This window comes from Ptychodera flava, chromosome 6 (genome assembly GCF_041260155.1).
Source record: "Ptychodera flava strain L36383 chromosome 6, AS_Pfla_20210202, whole genome shotgun sequence".
In the NCBI taxonomy this organism is placed as follows: Eukaryota; Metazoa; Hemichordata; class Enteropneusta; family Ptychoderidae; genus Ptychodera; species Ptychodera flava.
In genome coordinates this window covers 28,732,313-28,750,466 of record NC_091933.1, presented here as the reverse complement: position 1 = coordinate 28,750,466, position 18,154 = coordinate 28,732,313, and the positions used below count along the sequence as shown (strand labels likewise).

Here is an 18,154-nt window from a genome sequence, read left to right as displayed (position 1 = left end):
AACAACATCATTCTGTTTTTCTTGTGATAGAGTTTGATGAAAGTCATATCATCTGTTGGACATTTCAGAAAATAAATGTTATATACACATGACAAGTATTAAAAAAACAGACTGATCAGTGATATTTTGATGATGGCATCTCAGTAAAAGCTATGGTGTGTCTAACAATGTAAATTTTCCTTCCATCAGAGATGGTTTGTAAAAATCTCTTCAAGAACTATGCATACACCATCACCCGCTCACTGATATTGAGTAAAAAGTGCCAAGCATATTTCTACAATCTATTCAATTGCAGCAATGCATTGTGGGTAAAAGCCGGCCTGACTGCATAATGTTTCACTGCATTGTAAAATGCCGACGTCCATATCACCAAATATTCATTAAAATGTTAAATTCCAGTGAAATTTGATGGACAAGGAAATATACATTACATTTTACACAACATCTATGAAACATTTAACCAAAGGCTTTGATGTATGCCTACAGTAGGTTTCTTTTTCATAGACTGAAACAGCAGCCTAGGGACAAGGTAAGTTGAAAACACAAAGACATTTTCTCACAAATTAGGGCCTACTTTACATCAAAATTTAATTGATATGCTAAAAACCCTGATACAATGACATAAAACTCCTGATAAAATAGATGCTTGGTTCACATATTATGGTGACGACAATGAGATTCAAGACTCGAGCTAAAACCAGACATAAAAACTTCTAAATAAATTACATTTTTAAATACCATTTTTTTTCTCCCTTTTTTTTGACGAAAGACAGTCACTTGCATACTGTGAGGACAGAGCACCATTTGCAGGCTAATTGGAATGAATATGGATTCATTAAGTATTCTCTTCCTCCAAATAAAATTTAAAAACAACTCATCCTACATTAATACTTTCATAACTATAGCATGCTTATCTTGATCAAACCTTGACTAACCAGTACTATTGTACACAGCTCAGCAACAAGGAGGACAGGTCATAATCACTTGAAGTTCTGCTCTGTACAAAGTACCAGTACCATACAAGAAATATTAGTTTGTGGCTCTAGAGGGCGCTCTCATGGACCAAGTATGCCAAACAGACTGATGCTCAAACTTGCAAAACCAACTGCACAGCAAGCCTTACTGGAGCAGAAACACAGCAAAGTTTCAATTCAGAGATATGGTCAAAAATTATAGTAACACGTTCTTCCTTGGTATAGCTGCAAATGCCATGTACAGTCACAAAATGTTTTCCCAGGGAACTTTTCCCACTGAGCAGTTCACAAGGTATTTATAACAACGTATTTGTAAAATGTGACCATTGTGTTACTCTGTATTGTCATCTTTTGGATCTTCATTTTCTTTTCTACTTTTCATAAAATTGTACATTTTCTGTGCTACTTCAACAGTCTTTCTTTGGCAAACTTAAATCAGAAAATTTCACCTCTGTTTTGGTATTTCTGTCACCAGCATTTTGTAACACGAGCTTTTCATTCAATAGGGACTAGATTTGCAACGAATACAGCTGGGCATACACACACAAATCCGCTGCATTCATTGCACGGCAAGTTTGGAACTAGCAATTGCAGGGCAGTTGGTCAACAGATCATAAATTATTACATTTCTAAATGAAGCAAATTGAAACACGTAATGTAAATGACATTTCTCTGCCTAATACATCAAATATTATCATGCGGTACTGGGGTCACAGGATCATAGTCACACCGGCAATGAATTACATCACAATCAATCAGACGACCGATACCTGCCTTACTCAATTCAACTTTTGTCAAGGCAAATATGAAAAGTATTCACTTGTATGGAATTATCTGAGTGTGTCTTTTGATTGGCATAATGTACACAGACAACACGCTGAGAAGACAGTCACATTATCAGACCATTTCTTTAAAAAATTCTTTATCACAAACTGAATTTCATTACACAAGTGTAGGCACTACCAGAGTGACTGTCAAATTTAATCAAATCGGTTGATTTCAAGTTCAGATTTTACCCAATGTAATCAAACAAATATCACTTACAATGTGCCAGGTGTTGGGTAACAAAAACTACGATTATCTCTCATGTTCTGTAACGATCATAAAAAATTTAACCTGTCGACACACAGCCCACACTTCATAAACAATTTGGATCATGAAAACCCAATTAAAACTCATAAAACATCACACTGTTACAAAAAATTAATAGGCAGAAATTCCTCTGGATAACTGGAAAGCTAGGGGCAGTTTCTGTAACTCTCTTTTTCTGTTTTCAAAGCCCTCTTGATGAAATGTGGATATGTATACACCCAAGTGTACCATACCTTTGTCCATACCAAACACTTCAAGTTCAAGCAGATTGGCAGAAGTGCACAACTGGACACAGGGAAGCAGGGCAGGTCATTGCTGTGCACACAATCAAAGTCACATACAACCACAATGATAAAAGTAGTCACTATTTCTTCTCTCCTTCAAAGGCATAGTGTGTCTGGTGAGCTACAGAAATGAAAAAAAAAAGACAAATAGATAAAGATCAGTTATTTCTGAAAATTCCAGGAAATATCAATGGACAGCTTATCCATTCCTCTAACCAAACCAGTGGGTTAAAGGCAACATGGTTGTACATGTAACTTCTGAGACTAGTTTCATTACTTTGTTCTACAAACAAATGCTTTTCTTATTCCTCTCCTTAAAGCATGTTGAAATACCAAGTATTAACTTTGTAAACGCAAAGCATTCTGTACGATACAAAAGTTAATTCAAATCCCGACTAGGACTAAGATGTCAAGGCAGAATGCGCCTTGAGGAAACTTTTCTAATTCTTTTCTGATTTACCACTTGTGGAACTCATTTTAAAACTCTTGGTGTCAGAGAAATTTTCACTGTATTAGTTTTTTTCGAAAATCCAAACTTTGTTTTTCTCTGTAGAGTTAAATCTAAGGTGATTTGTTTCTCTAGTACTAAAATTTGCACGGTGACCTCTGATTTTTATTCTTGATTTTGAAAGAGAATGGTTGAAAAATTCTTTGAGGAAAGTCTGAGCAAAAATCAAAGTCTTTCACTTCCGAGGTGAGTACAACCTTAACAATGACATCGGACATGGCACACATACAGGTTATACATGTATTGACAAGTTTAACGCCAGGCTTTCCAAACATGATTTTTTGTGAGTAGGCCAGGAAATTTATTTTTTAAGATGGAAGAAAAATACATGAAAATACATCAAAAGATAAATCTAATGGGCTTTCTTGGTTAATATCCTGCTGAGTAACAAACTGTGGGTTACATACAGATAAAACTATGTACATGCTGGTGGTCTATACAAAGACACTAACACGTAAGTACTACATTTAGAGCTTCCGTCAGAGACAGGATGAGTCTTTGCTTACATAACCTTAAGCCTCTCACATTTGTTATTGATGACACACGCTCTGACTGGGTCAAGTTCCCGGGTCGAGTTCCGTTTTTTCATTATTTTGATAGATAGGCCGGTGATAAATCTTGGCCATTTCCGTGACATTTCCGTGATCATACATCCTGGTGTTTTTCATGGTAAAAGTATTCAAATTCAAAACTTTACTGTGGGCGACGATAGCTTCAAAATGAGTTACATTTGCAATTCTCTGTCAAAGTCAGTTATTGCTGGGCACATTTTAGAAGCCGGTTCTTGAATATAAAATGTGTGATGAGGAAAGTTACGGTGCAGAGAGTGAGAACGACACTGTCTCTTGTTTGACATGTAACAATGAACCAACTTTACTGCGTGAAAAAGGCGCGAAAGTCACCTCAAAAGGTCAATAATCTTTGACCTGAACAACTTTGCAACATTCTGTCTAAATTATAGTCTCAGGCATTTTCAAGTTTTGACATCAGTAAATATGGTTGGCTGTTTGAGAACGTTCAGTCAAACAATGAGATACTTGGTCCATCAAAACTACTGGGACATACAGTAATGTACAGGTCATGAAAATGGCTACTTATTCTTCAAGCAGACAATTTGCACATGAAAGTTATTTGATCTGAAATGGGAAGTGAAGACAAATCACGGTATACTTACATTTATAGAAGTGTGTAATAAACCTAACGTTGGGAAGTAATTGCCTGACTTTGTCCATGACTGTGGCTTTGGGCTGCAAAGGGGCATTCACATTCCATATTTGTACAATGTCATCTCTTTCCCGTTTACTGACACTAAGACCACAAATTTCATCACCTACAGAAGCAACAAGAAAGCAACAGGACATGTGGCTATGTACTTTTACACTCAGTGTACAGTTATCCCGGCACTCAACCAGAGAAACTGTTTCTAAACTTCAGACACTACAAAGAATAATCTACTTTTAAAGTATTTCTGTCTCTGAGACTAAAAACAAATTGTACAATATTGTCTGTACAATTCTTGCGGGACTGGTATTATACATTGTAACTATTTTTTTTATTTCAGATGTCAAAGAGAGACCTCATCTCAGTCAGTGAAGCGAACCGAGAGTTACAGACATGTTATCAGGTGAAAGGTCAAAGGTTACAGAGATAAAACACTGTCGATGATGACAGTGTTTCCTTGGACAGTCATATTCTACTGATGGCAGTGTCCAAGGAAATGATTATGATGACACACGATCTCCAGCTTGTCTCAAACATTATATGGGATAACAAAAAGCATGTAGTAAAATGCTGACTCCAATATAGAACTGTTGCCTGTAATTGTCACTTGCAGCAATCCATGCCACACCAACTGTTATTCTATTTTGTATGTTATCTTGAAGTGTCGTCAATCAGAATTTTACAGATAGTAGAAATTACAGGTGGTGAAAAATACATACCTTCAGCAACATGGTCTGCAAACTGTTCACCAATTAAAGCTAGCAGTAACTCTTTCCACAAGGTAGCCTGAGATCAACAAATTAAAAGACATTGTAACAATAATTACTATTATAGTGACTTTTGATAGCTTGATTTGGACTCACAACTAAAATAGCTTGCTAAATTATCAAGGGAGATTGGGTCCTCTGACTTCATACAAAAACACTTGAATCTTCATTAGACGCCTGTCAATAGATATGGGATATGCCATTAAACGGCATTCATTTCAACGCCTCAGGTGTGGCTGAAAATTGCTATATAATTGACATCAGTGTTGTTCCTTTTAAAAATGACATGTACAATTACACGATGTGTATTTCTCATTTTATAGAATTGGTACAAGTACACTGTGTACGAGGCACTTGAAATCAGCCATTACAAGCTATGATTTGTATAAATGATGGTGAGTTCAAGCAAATCTTTTCTGTGCAGAGAAATTCATACACTGTGTTTCATTACTCTTGACAGCATAGTTGTGGCCAACCATTTATTCTCATTGTGTTGTTTTTGATTCTGTGAGGTGAAGTGGTCTTTTGGGGAGCCATACAGAACAGTTTGAATAGTTTGCCACTTGAAGTAGAGAATAAAGATAACAAGCAAAATTTACTCTTTAGTTCCTCAGAGACTGACCACCCTAAACTGTGCTACGTAGAAATTATTAGAATTGTAAATCCATTCGTACAAATCAAGGAGACTTGATTGTGATTTGTACATGTAGTACCCAGCATGACATTTACTGAAAGTTTTTATGATCCAGCCTCTGAGGGCGCTTTACCAAACAAGTCTAACAACATTACTATTTATTGGATTGCTTTGTGGTGATCATTATTCTCTGTCTATGAATGGATTGTTGTGTCATTGTAGCCTCTCTGAATTGATAAATGAATCATATATGCATGCACCATATGTTTTGGAAACCATTCAAAACTCCATAACGAGGAGCGCAGGAAGCAATCTGATATCACATGATACCTTGAAACCATTTGTAGTGGCGCAGAATATGGGTATTTAATCACAGCTGTGCGATGAGATCCCAGAAATTAACTGCTAACATGTCAGCCATCAGCCAGCAGTGGAACTGAATTCAAATAAGGTAGGCACTGAGTTGGTCCATTCCCACCCAACTGCTCTCCACAGGGGCAAACATTTGCACACCGGAAAAAGAAGCAAGTGTTGAACCAGCTGGAAATGGTTTAAGTTATGGGGAAAGTATGTGTGATTATACAAGACCTACCGTGTCTGTTTGCCAAACTTTCATCTTCCAGTAGCCACCATTAGCATTGCAGGGTTCCTCCCTGGAGTATGAAAAGTCAGTCAAGTCAATGAAAAGAGTATGGATGGACATAAATGGATTGTGAAAGAGACTTTGTGAGAGCTGATCAAAGAGATGGGTACCTATGCACACATGTACGTACTGCAGTTGTAATCAATGACAAATAGGCATGTAAAGACAGCACTGAGGACGCATAAAAAATGTCGCAACCAGCTCTCACAAGTTTCTGATGTTACTCATCTGTGTAAGGTTGTAATATTTCACATTTTCTTTCTCAAAAAAACACACATCAGACCTGTCAGACGAAAGGTCTATAAATCTGCTATGCTCAAGTATACCTTACATAATTAGATAACTGATCATGATGCTCAAATTTCCAAAAAACAATCCAAAAGTTATAAAAAATTCATCAAAAAACATTGCTCCTCAATATTTATGTTTCAATACTTTCAGATACAGCAACATTGCTATCAGTATACATGTATATCATTTCTTCCATTATCCACCTTGTATTGTAAACAATCACTGACTTTGTTTTCATAAAATTTGCTTATAAAGTAGATAACTTTACCATAGAGGTTTGCGTTCATCTCTCATTAAATGATAACTATACCGGACCGGTACTTCTAGGATGTCGGGGATATTGTTGTAAACACTCCAAAAACTCTGAAATAACAAAACAGACACTGGATGAAGATAATCAGTCTTCATTGCGATAGATTTCAATTTCATGGAAAACATACACTGTAATTATGTAAACGACAATCTATTTGTCCTGTGTAAGTTACATGACTCAATGGATCTCTACACCGAATATCTCAACAGTGGGATTCAAGTCAGCGAATGTGAACAAGAGTACCTAATAATACTGACAGTTCAGGTTTGTCATGTTCTACATATTTACCAATGTATGTACATCAGAGAGTCTGTGTACCTGTGCAATTCCATATGAATGCATGTTGTTCTCACCTCTACTGTATGAACTGTGTAAATCTTTTTCAGGTTGGCTTCATATTCAGCAGCGGTGGCACCACGAACAGACCTGAAGATGAATGAGAAAAAAGTCAGGAGCTTACGTCATGAATTTCCACTATTAACTTGTACATAATATATGGTCTTTTCTATTATCAAATATGCTCCGATCCACATGGTCAGTATGCTGACTTACATGTAATGTACACTTCAAGGTCACATACAATAGTCCACATCGTTCAACAACTTTCAATATCACTAAAAAAATGAAATAAAATTCCTCATAAACTAAAATGATGCTAAAGGGTCAGTAGCTGTAACTTTTCATGATTTTTTCACTATTTCTATCTTTGATCACCACTGTTTCTTATTCTGCTCCCCCGAGCACGTTGAGATACTGTACACAGTATTCAGCTTGCCAACCTATCCTCTTCATGTGTAGATAGTCTATAGACTACATTGTTACTTTTGATTAGTAAATTCTGGTACGGACTAGAATTCAAATGTATGGTGCATCTTAGACACTGTAATATTGCAGTTTGTACACAGGGGGTTGTCTACATGTCCGTCCCCAGGGGTGGGTAGGTGTTTCGTTGTATCGCTAATAAAGATATATTCTACCAACCTTTGGTGTTTCGGTCTTAACTTAGCACTGCCCTCGACAATCTTGCGTATACGTTTTATCAACATGCTGCGTCTATTATCTGATGAGTTTGAGTGCCTAATTTGCCAAAGTAAACGAGGTAAATTACTAATCTGTGGACGCAGTCACCAGATTATCACAGATTAAATTTGACAAAGTCAACAACGAACGCACCAGCAATGGTGCGTACGTTGTTGACTCTGTAAAGTTAATCCGGTGATAATCTGGTGACAGCGTCCACAGATTAGTAATTTACCTCGTTTACTGTGGCAAATTAGGCACTCAAACTCATCAGATAATAGACTAAATTACTACCCTTGCTTGCCTTGGCGAATTACGCAATCAAACTGGTAAGATAATAGACGCAACACAGTGACAAAACTTTGCTAAATATTGTCAAAGGACGAACGAAAATAGAAATCGTTACAAAACCAGCGCTAACATAAGGCAAAGACACCAAAGCTGCAAAGAAAGGTTGGTAATATAACTCTTTATTGGCAATATATATCATAGTAAACATATTAAATAAAACAAGGCAGTATTGCTGAAGGCAATGAGTACTTGGGCCGTGATAGAGTAATTTTGAGGACAATATATACTACTATTCAAATATGGTCTTGATTTCCTCCTGTCAATGAGGCATTTGATTAACTGGTTATTAAACGAAGCAATGGCATGACAACGGCAAAATATGTCTAGCAACTTTTGTGGAGTTTGAGGCAGGGGTTCTTTATTTATAGCGGGAATTGCTTAAACTCCTTAAATATTCAAATTACAGCAAATTTCTTTTGTTCTCGATGGTAGATGTCTAATATTTAGATGGGCATATTTAGATTTCTACCCTATAGTTATCCCTATATACCAAAAATCGGACATCCAGCTCTATTGGCTTGCTCAAAATTAGATATGCGCATAATTAATGAGGTACAATATGTGGTGTCATAAGGTGTCTTATCATACCAAATATGAAGGATGTAGCACTTGTGGTTACTGAGTTGTGGACAAATATATATATTTGAGGTCAAAGGTCATTGAGGTCACGTCACATTTTGTCATAATAATTGTATTGCTAAGTTATTCCTATATACCAAAAATCAGACCTCTAGCTCTATTGGCTCGCTCAAAATACGATATGCACATAATTAATGAGGTACAATATATGGTGTCATAAGGTGTCCTTTCATACCAAATATGAAGGGTGTAGCACTTGTGGTTACTGTGTTGTGGACAAATATGTATATTTGAGGTCAAAGGTCATTGAGGTCACGTGAAGTTTTGTCAAACAAATTACATTGTTAACTTATCCCTATATACCAGAAATCAGACCTCTTGCTCTATTGGCTCGCTCACAATTAGATATGCACATAATTAATGGGGTACAATATGTGGCGTCATAAGGTGTCCCATCATACCAAATATGAAAGGTTTAGCACTTGTGGTTACTGAGTTATGGACAATAATGTATATTTGAGGTCAAAGGTCACCAAGGTCACATGATATTTTGTCAAAATGTCTGAGATATCTGCGTGAACCGATGTACTCACTGATGGACTCACGGACGATGTGAGCCAATCTATAAGCCCCCTATACTTTATCCGTGGGGACAAAAAAACTGTGTCACTGCATCCTTTAGGCAATATGAATACGATGAGAAACTAAATTTTTATTTTTCTTGGCATCATACATGCGAATCTATGGAGAACTGCCTTATACATGGGAGTCTATGGAGGTGTAAACTAAAAGTCCTCTAACACGGCCAAATTTGAAAGCATTGTGAAACAAATCGACGTGCATCTGTATGGGGTTGGGTACTAGGCGTGAACGGACGCACGGACATGACCAAACCTATAAGTCCCCTCGGACTTCGTCCATGGTGATTAAAAACAACGCAACAGTTATTACAGCTACACCGGCGGTAGGTTCATATCCAGAGCCCCGTACGGTCTGCCGCCGTCGCTTGAAAACAATCTCATGCACCCGGCCATATGGGCAGCTGGCCGGATGCATGACTTCCCGGAGAAGGCGAGCTGTCACGTTCAAGCTCAGGATTATTTGTCGATCAAATTTCAGTAAATTTACCTTACCTAGATGAAATTTTGTCTATAGGCTGAAATTTCGCCGAAGTTTGACAAAATTACATCGATTTTTCAGGTTCATATGCGACATTTTTGAGTTTTGAGTGCAGACAGAAATAAGTTTTGAGGCAACATGGCTGCGACCCCATGTTGACCCCTAGCCCTGCGTACGATGCTATGTGCTACAGCCACAGGGAACTTAGTAATCTTGTTGTTGTTGTTGTTGTTGTTGTTGTTGTTATTGTTGTTGTTGTTGATGGTGGTGGTGATGATGATGATGATGACGATAATAAAAAATATTAAAAAACAATGTCTCATTCCTTGCTGTTGTTTGTCGATGTTGTAGATAATTGTAAAAGAAAACTGTAATCGTGATCAAAAAACGACGTAGGTCGCCCAACGTCACTCCCGTCCTATTATACAACCAATATGACGGGAGTGACGTTGGGCGACCTACGTCGTTTTTTGATCACGATTACAGTTTTCTTTTACAATTATCTACAACATCGACAAACAACAGCAAGGAATGATACATTGTTTTTTAATATTTTTTATTATCGTCATCATCATCATCACCACCATCAACAACAACAACAATAACAACAACAACAACAACAACAACAAGATTACTAAGTTCCCTGTGCTACAGCTAACACACAGCATCGTACGCAGGGCCAGCGAGAGAGTTGCCGACATCGACAGTTATTTACGAGAAGTGAATAAAAGACTGTCATTTTTGGAAGCGATCGAGTAGCTGAGGTAGGCTGGGATACGACTTGGGCCCAAGAACGCTGAATTTCGGCAGTAATTTGGCTTTTTACGTCAAGTCCCAAAATGGATTTGAAGTCACCGACCCAACGTACGGGTCTTTGCAGGGCTGTGGTGAGCGGGCCACAGGCTCTAGAGTCAATGCAGGCGAACCGCTAGCCGCCACTGATACAATAAAAATCAAGTGTATCAGTGGCGGCTAGCGGTTCGCCTGCATTGACTCTAGAGCCTGTGAGCGGGGCGGTTAGCTGTAGCGGAACACACAGCATCGTACGCAGGGCTAGTTGACCCCCAAGTGAAAATGTGTTCGCGATCAAATCTTCCTATATTTTTTTCAGAATTTTCAACAAAATCATTGCTTCTTACATCTTTTGTAAAATATAAAATACTAAAATAAAACTGCGATGTGCCATGTCTCCAGATTTCTAAAATATCGTTCGTTGACCGTTCGACGCAAACTTGTGACGCAGTTGAAATTCAATACTGACCGCCAAATATCAGTCTAGACATCCTCCAAATTATCCAACCATTCGCATTGGAGTTCAGCTCGCTTAGAGTATCATAACATTTTTCGGCCTTCTTTTAGATCGACCCTAATATCTCCCATTTAGGAAATAAATACACAAGCTACCTCGACAAAACTTCGTGCACCATCCAAGACCAAACGCAATACAAATCTGTCTTGACGTCATCATCTCCTTACATGGTAATCGGCATACCGTATTTTTTAGCAAAGGGGACACAGAATACGTCGGAGTATTCAGTTTCAAAACGTATTACATTGTGTGATGTTGTCAAAAAAAAGTCATGTTACTGCAGTGGTATAAATTACAAAACACAAAAGTTCAAATCAGTTTATTTTGGACTGGCTTTACCCAACATTTCATATTGTTTCTTATGCCAGATTTGACCACGTGCTTACTGGCGACCCCTTTTCATGCAAATTTTGTGTCAAATGATGTGTTCCCCTGGAAAAACAAACGTACGATTTCTAAATGAAGGAGGCGAAATTTGCCCTCAAGACGCGAAACAACCCCTTACGGGGTGTACCTAGCTATTTTTAACGAGCTTCTCGAATCTGCAGCTCTATTTCGAAATGATGGTCTGGTTTTCTCAGCTCAAGGATAAGTGTTCTCCATCGCTGTGGGCATTACTATTCTCAACCGGGGGTACAGTTTCCAGTCGTAATGTTTTTCATTGTGTCCGGGATATAAAACCTTTCCTTTTCAAACTTTCTCTTTGATTAACACTAATCCACATCTTGTCAGTGATTAAACATGTTTCAAGTTTAAATGTTAAATTCTGGTCTCGAGCCCTCCTGTTCGACCAAACCGAAATTACCCCTCCCACTTTGGCTCGTCCAGTGGGTGTAGCAAGGGTCGTGCCATCGCCTAGGAAACTGAGGGTGCATTAATTGTTGCATTTCGATGCACATTTTGATTATATTCAGAAGATTTTGTGGCCAGAACTCAGATAGAGAAGCATTTATATTCACATCTCACTTATTCAAGACTGGCTGAGAGCAGCACTTCCATTCAGTTAACATCATTACGCCAGTTATTATGCCAAGAAAGATGAAGCCAATACATTTTGCCCTCCCTGGTCTCAGCCAGAAATGGTTATACCTTACAGTTTTTCCCACGGAATGAAAACAAATGTACTTGGGCTGAGGCCCAAGTACAATAAACCATAGCAAGAAGAACCCTGTCCTTAGACAAGACACCCTTACCCATGGGGACTGACTTTGTTGCAATTCCCTGTGGTTTGTACATGCTTCGGGGAGTAGAACAAGAACTTGAAATTGACTTACAAAACAAAGACAGTGAAAACATATCAATAATTTCAGCCAATGGCCCTTTAACTTTAAGTAATGCTATGATAAGCATCAAATAATATAAATGTACCCATATACTTTATATAGAGAAATATGCTTTGTAAGAGCAGACGTTGACTCATTAACATAATTTCTCTAAGATATGGGAAATTTCACCTATGAGCTGGGTGTAAGTTACAAGTTGGCATAAATTAAAGACTGATTTCAGGTTGATGAGAGATTTCCAAAAATAATCTTAAAATGCAGAGAGTTTATCCCTGTCAGACTTGTAACATTACCAGCTGACCAATCAAAGAATTTACTCAAGTGAAATTATACACATGCTGTCACTGTGTACACATGTAGTTTGCTTTCGTCTAAACATGTGTGTACCATATGTCTACATGATACGAAAGTAAAGTTACACATTTGCTTGAAATATATATTGATGTCTCTAAAAATAAAAAGTTTACAAGAATTCTCCTTGAAACATGAAACAATAGATGTAAGATTAATGGAAATGTTAAATCTTCTTGTACATAATGCATAAAATATGTCTTGCTTGATTAGCTAGTCATCCACTGGAACTGATCACGTTGTCAAATTAAGATTCTCAATATTTTGCATATTTACCTTATCAATATCATGATAAATTGTTTCAAAAAAAGCTGTTACATCCCAGGAACTATGTTCACACAAATCAACATCTGATAGGACAAATTAATATTTAAGTATTACTGCAGCTGAGCTTCATATTCTTGAGAGACTTTACATTTTCCATGTGAGCATGTACTGACAAGATATGCTTACAACAGATGAAAAGAAAATCGTTCAATAAAAAAAAGTAGGTAGACCCTCATAAAAATGATGTCTTTCAATAATTCAAAATGTCATTTCAATCTGCCTGGGGAGGTGCAATCACCATGACGACCGGCACTTGTTTCGTGCATTCACGTCTTATTTTACATCTCAAAATGAAAGTTGATTGTCCGTGGGCAGAGTGATTAATTTTAGAGATCTACAGACACGTATCGCCTGCTATGACACCTATAGCAATGATTAATGTCAGCCAGTATAAGTGTTATATCAATGCCATTCACAATGAGAATGTATCCAATTTATTTTCCCCAATGAAAATGCAACAAATCCAGCTGACATGAAGCATTTGATTCCAATAAAAAGACGTCTACTTGTTTCACTTCATTCATTGTTTACATCAGTGTAATGCAATGCTTGGCGGTACATGTATTATCCATAAGAGTCACATATTTCTTTATAGTTTGCTTTGAAAGCCATTACACTTGTCAGTCATCAGATCTCGGACTTCCTCCCCACTTGCTTGTATATAACAATACATGCTTCTATGACACGATTTATGTTACATTGTGCCAGTAATCATGTTATCAGCCATATCAACATATTCATACTGTATGCTGTATACAGTCCAGATGTGAACAGAGCCCTGATGACTGATAATTCAACATGTTTCAGTGAGCAGAACGACATAAGTATACATGTACTTCTCACATGAAACAAAATGATTTGGATAGATACTGTGTTCCTTAGAACAAGCTTAGACTGACAACACTGTGATTTATAACTTTGTCACAGTATAGGATTCTAGCTGATACACATGAAGTCTCACATCCGCGATGGAAACATTGCCGGTTTGTTTGTGAAACAAAACACAGATAATAATAAGATGTAAATTTCTAATATAGGTATATATACTTTGTTTATGAGGAACATAAAGAGGGTTTTTTGCCCTTAGTTTTAATATATCACATGGCAGTGTACACAAATCTCAATCAGTCATCCAACAGACTGTGTGCCAGTTGTACAGACTAAAATAGTAAAAATCTGTCATGCAATACCAGCCAGTATATACTGTACAAGTACTGTGTATTTTTGGGTAGTATGCGCCTCGAAAGTGAGACTTCAACTTTTGCTCATATTTCCCAAAAAGGCATCTTTCAACCATTCACTTTTAAGACCAAGAATAAAAGTCGGGGGTTCACTGTGCAAATTTTGGTACCAAAGAAATAAACAACCCAAGATTTACCGATATTTGAAATTAAAAATGGCCACCATCCCTGTGTTAACTCTATGGAGAAAATGTTTGATTTTCAAAAAAATAAGACAGTGAAAAACAACCCTTTGACATCAGACGCTACCAGCAAAATGTCAAGAACTACCTTGCCCAGCCTGCACTTCAATCACCAGTGTTTTCTCCAGGGTTTTGCTTATAAATCTTGCTGGAATCCCTCAATCCTGTATTTACAGGGATTTCTTAAGTATATCAATGTGATTAGAAATAATATGAATTCCTACTTCCAGTATTCGTTCTCAGTCATGTACAATATGTTCTCAAATCTTTATAGCAACAGTGCTGTTGTTGGATATGTATACACATATGGCAACAGAGGATGGTAAGAAATGCCAATGATATACCAGTCTGATATGGACACACTGGTACGTGTCATATGTCACATTGTCAACCAACTTACAAAAAGACTACTATGGTTAAACTTTAAAAGATTCTGAAAGCACCAAAGTATTTGTAAATGGGAATCTACCTACAGTGGTACATGTATTTGCTGTCCATTGATTGTTCTCCTACAGTAATCATAGGTCAACCTATTTTGGAGGATATTGTCTTACATGCCCAAGCACATAAACTTAGTCAGTTTCGACAGGGAAGAGACCATGATTTGTTTGATACTGATCAGATATTATTTATTATAGAACTGTACAAGCAGCAGGGATAGATTTCAGCAATAGATCGACCTAAACACAAGTTGTAGGTATTGGACGTACGTCTCATGTAGCAGAGTCTTTTGGTGTACTTGGCAAGTTGGCAGTTGAGAAACAGGAACATGTTAAACATACATGCAAATGCAAGCTATATTTTAAGGGTTCCAATTTTAAGTCATCTTGTCTGAGTTCCGCTTGCTGTGTTTACAATGATATTGGAAGACCTAGCTGAGTTTAGAAATACTGTAAACGTACCAATACATCTATATCACAATACTTCTGATATACTTCTGATATAGTTGTATGCCTCTGTTGATAAATTTTGCATCTACAAAGTTACAAGTTGTAATGGTGTGTTGCATCATTGTTCTCCAAGACAGCTAAGTGAAAACGTGTCACCTTTCAAAGCCATTATCATAGAAAATTCATTTCGATAAATGAAGGAACAATATTGTCAAGTCAAAGTTAATCCACTCATTTACAGAGGTTAACATTCAAAATCATGCATAAACTTGCATTGGTGCATAATGTGGGATGCTCCAGACAGATATGAGATACAAATGAGTGGCACCATAGCAATAATGACAATTAAACATACATGTATAAGGAAGGTTAACTGGAACAGCAGGTAACTCTCCTATCTTTGTTATAGGGAAGTCTTTATACATATTTTGCACTGTGGTAAAGTACTGTGCTTACATTGTATGCCTGGTAAGTGACACTTTAATAATTTCAACATTTGTCTGTCAACATGGAAGAACATGCCATCAATATTATGAGTAAGATAACTGTCCTGAATTGAATTAAACTTGACAGAAAATGTCCAATAACAAAATGTGCAATACAGAAATCTATATGTTAAGGCAAGCAGTGCAGTAAAGTATGCATGCCAATCACAGTGTGTGTACTTCATATGTGCATGTGAGTATCTGTAAATCAATACACATATATACGTGTACAGCAGGAACACTTATTACCTATACCTATAAAAACTCCCTGTTACAATTATTTCAGTTCTTTTGTATCTGTATTGTCGTTTGGTTCCTGCTTACAATACAGGAAATTTGAGTTCCACATATTCTCACTGCTTCAATTTTTCTTTATATTTGCATGCATACTGCTCTGCACCTTGAAATAGGTTACTGCTACCCTGGGAACTTTTAAGTCTAGTATGCACACATCTGTATCTAGTGATGTATATACATACATGTATACATACATATGTACATAGATACATACAGGTAATGGAATATAAACACACACACACACACACACACACACATATATAATAACAAATTACTTAAAGCAATAAGTAGTAATATAGTTGTGTATGTACGTATGTACATATATATATATATATATATATATATATATATATAATATATATATATATATATATATATATATATATATATATATATATATATATATATATATATATATATATATATATATATATATATATAAACTTGGTTGACAAGGATAATCTAAATTACATTTCCACTACAAATTTGTTTCATATAGACAGCAGAGCCACCTACACTCATTGGGTGGCTGTGTTTGACTTAAATATTTATGCTGCTTATTGCATATGTTGTTTGGTGGGGAAATATATATATATATATATATATATATATATATATATATATATATATATATATATATATATATATATATATATATATATATATATATATATATATAAAATAACACAAAATTACTTCAAGTACAAAGTAATGGTATCTGTTACTTAAGTTTCATGCATCCTGCAATCATCATCACTTCTTCTGTCTGATGATTGCAGGATACATGAAACTTAAGTAACAGATATCATTACTTTGTACTTGAAGTAATTTTGTGTAATTATTTATAACACTCTGCTTCAGCATCGAGCACTGTTATTTCCCACGAGGACATCTGTATACTTCGATATATATATATATATATATATATATATATATATATATATATATATAAGTGCCTGATACTTTATATATAAAGTACCTGATATAATACAGTTTTTTATACATCTATAAGCATGTGTGGGCAGATTAGATATATATACAGATAAATAGATAGACTATACATGTAGATGAACCGACAAACATACAAAGCAGCTGATATAAATATATACTGTAGTTACATCAAACTTTCAAGTGAATTCTCAGGCAAGGAAAAATACTTGCCAGTAACATGAAAAATTATATGAATTGCTTTCACAAAGCAGTAATTAATAACAGCTAGTACTGAGCATTGATCTGTGGTGAAGATATCTCAAGAGTATCTTTACATTTGCATGGAAATACCTTTGTGATGATTACATTTCACTGAACACATAACAGTTATTAGTGTTACTCTACTTCATGATGGCATGCTGAATTTTAATGCATGGCCTTACAAGGAGCAGTGATACTCTCCAAGATCTAGTTGATTTCTTTGTTTTCAAAGAAAGTTTGTGTAGGAATATAATATCTATCCCCTGCATAACCCTCAGTGATGTATGAATTAAACAAGGTTGATGTGACATAACAGAGAGAGAATAACCTGGATACACAGTGACCATATCAGACGTTTTCCCTGTCACAGCATACAAACAATGTAACTTGTCACTGTCATTTCCTGCGTTGAGTTGCAATTCCAATACTATCCACATGTAGCATACTGAATTATTTTCACATTTACCTCCACCTTGCATTTGCTAAGGTCAAAGGTCAGGATGTTCAGCCACTGGACATTTCCTCGATACTAGTGTTGGAGCTTGTGAAGAGAATTATATGGGAGTGGGATTTAAGGTCCAGTGAGGATGCTTACATGTAACTATCCCACACCTGGTAAGAGTTGAGACTTTTCATGAGAGAAAAGAGTAACGTCTGTTGTAACTTCTGTTTAAGACAAACGTCAGAAAATATTATATCCATCCACATTTAATGTAATAAAGGGGCAGTTTTGAGAAACAATGCAAATACTATACATTGAGGCCGATGGCGTCAGCTTGGCTACCTGGTGAACTACCCATAT

The 18,154-nt window shown here is 36.4% G+C and overlaps 1 protein-coding gene across 1 annotated transcript in view; it reads right to left on the bottom strand.

The window, feature by feature from the left end:
• Positions 1-563: 563 nt before the first annotated feature.
• The window catches only part of LOC139135420 (eukaryotic translation initiation factor 4E type 3-like), a 28,715-nt gene continuing 11,124 nt past the window's right edge, over positions 564-18,154 (bottom strand). Inside the window, exons 2-7 of the mRNA XM_070702798.1 lie at positions 7,081-7,153; positions 6,683-6,777; positions 6,073-6,133; positions 4,799-4,865; positions 4,033-4,188; positions 564-2,471 (exon numbers count right to left, since the gene is read on the bottom strand). Of these exons, the coding sequence (XP_070558899.1) occupies positions 2,431-2,471; positions 4,033-4,188; positions 4,799-4,865; positions 6,073-6,133; positions 6,683-6,777; positions 7,081-7,153 (493 nt within the window). The 3' untranslated portion in view covers positions 564-2,430. The remainder of the gene's footprint in view (positions 2,472-4,032; positions 4,189-4,798; positions 4,866-6,072; positions 6,134-6,682; positions 6,778-7,080; positions 7,154-18,154) is intronic.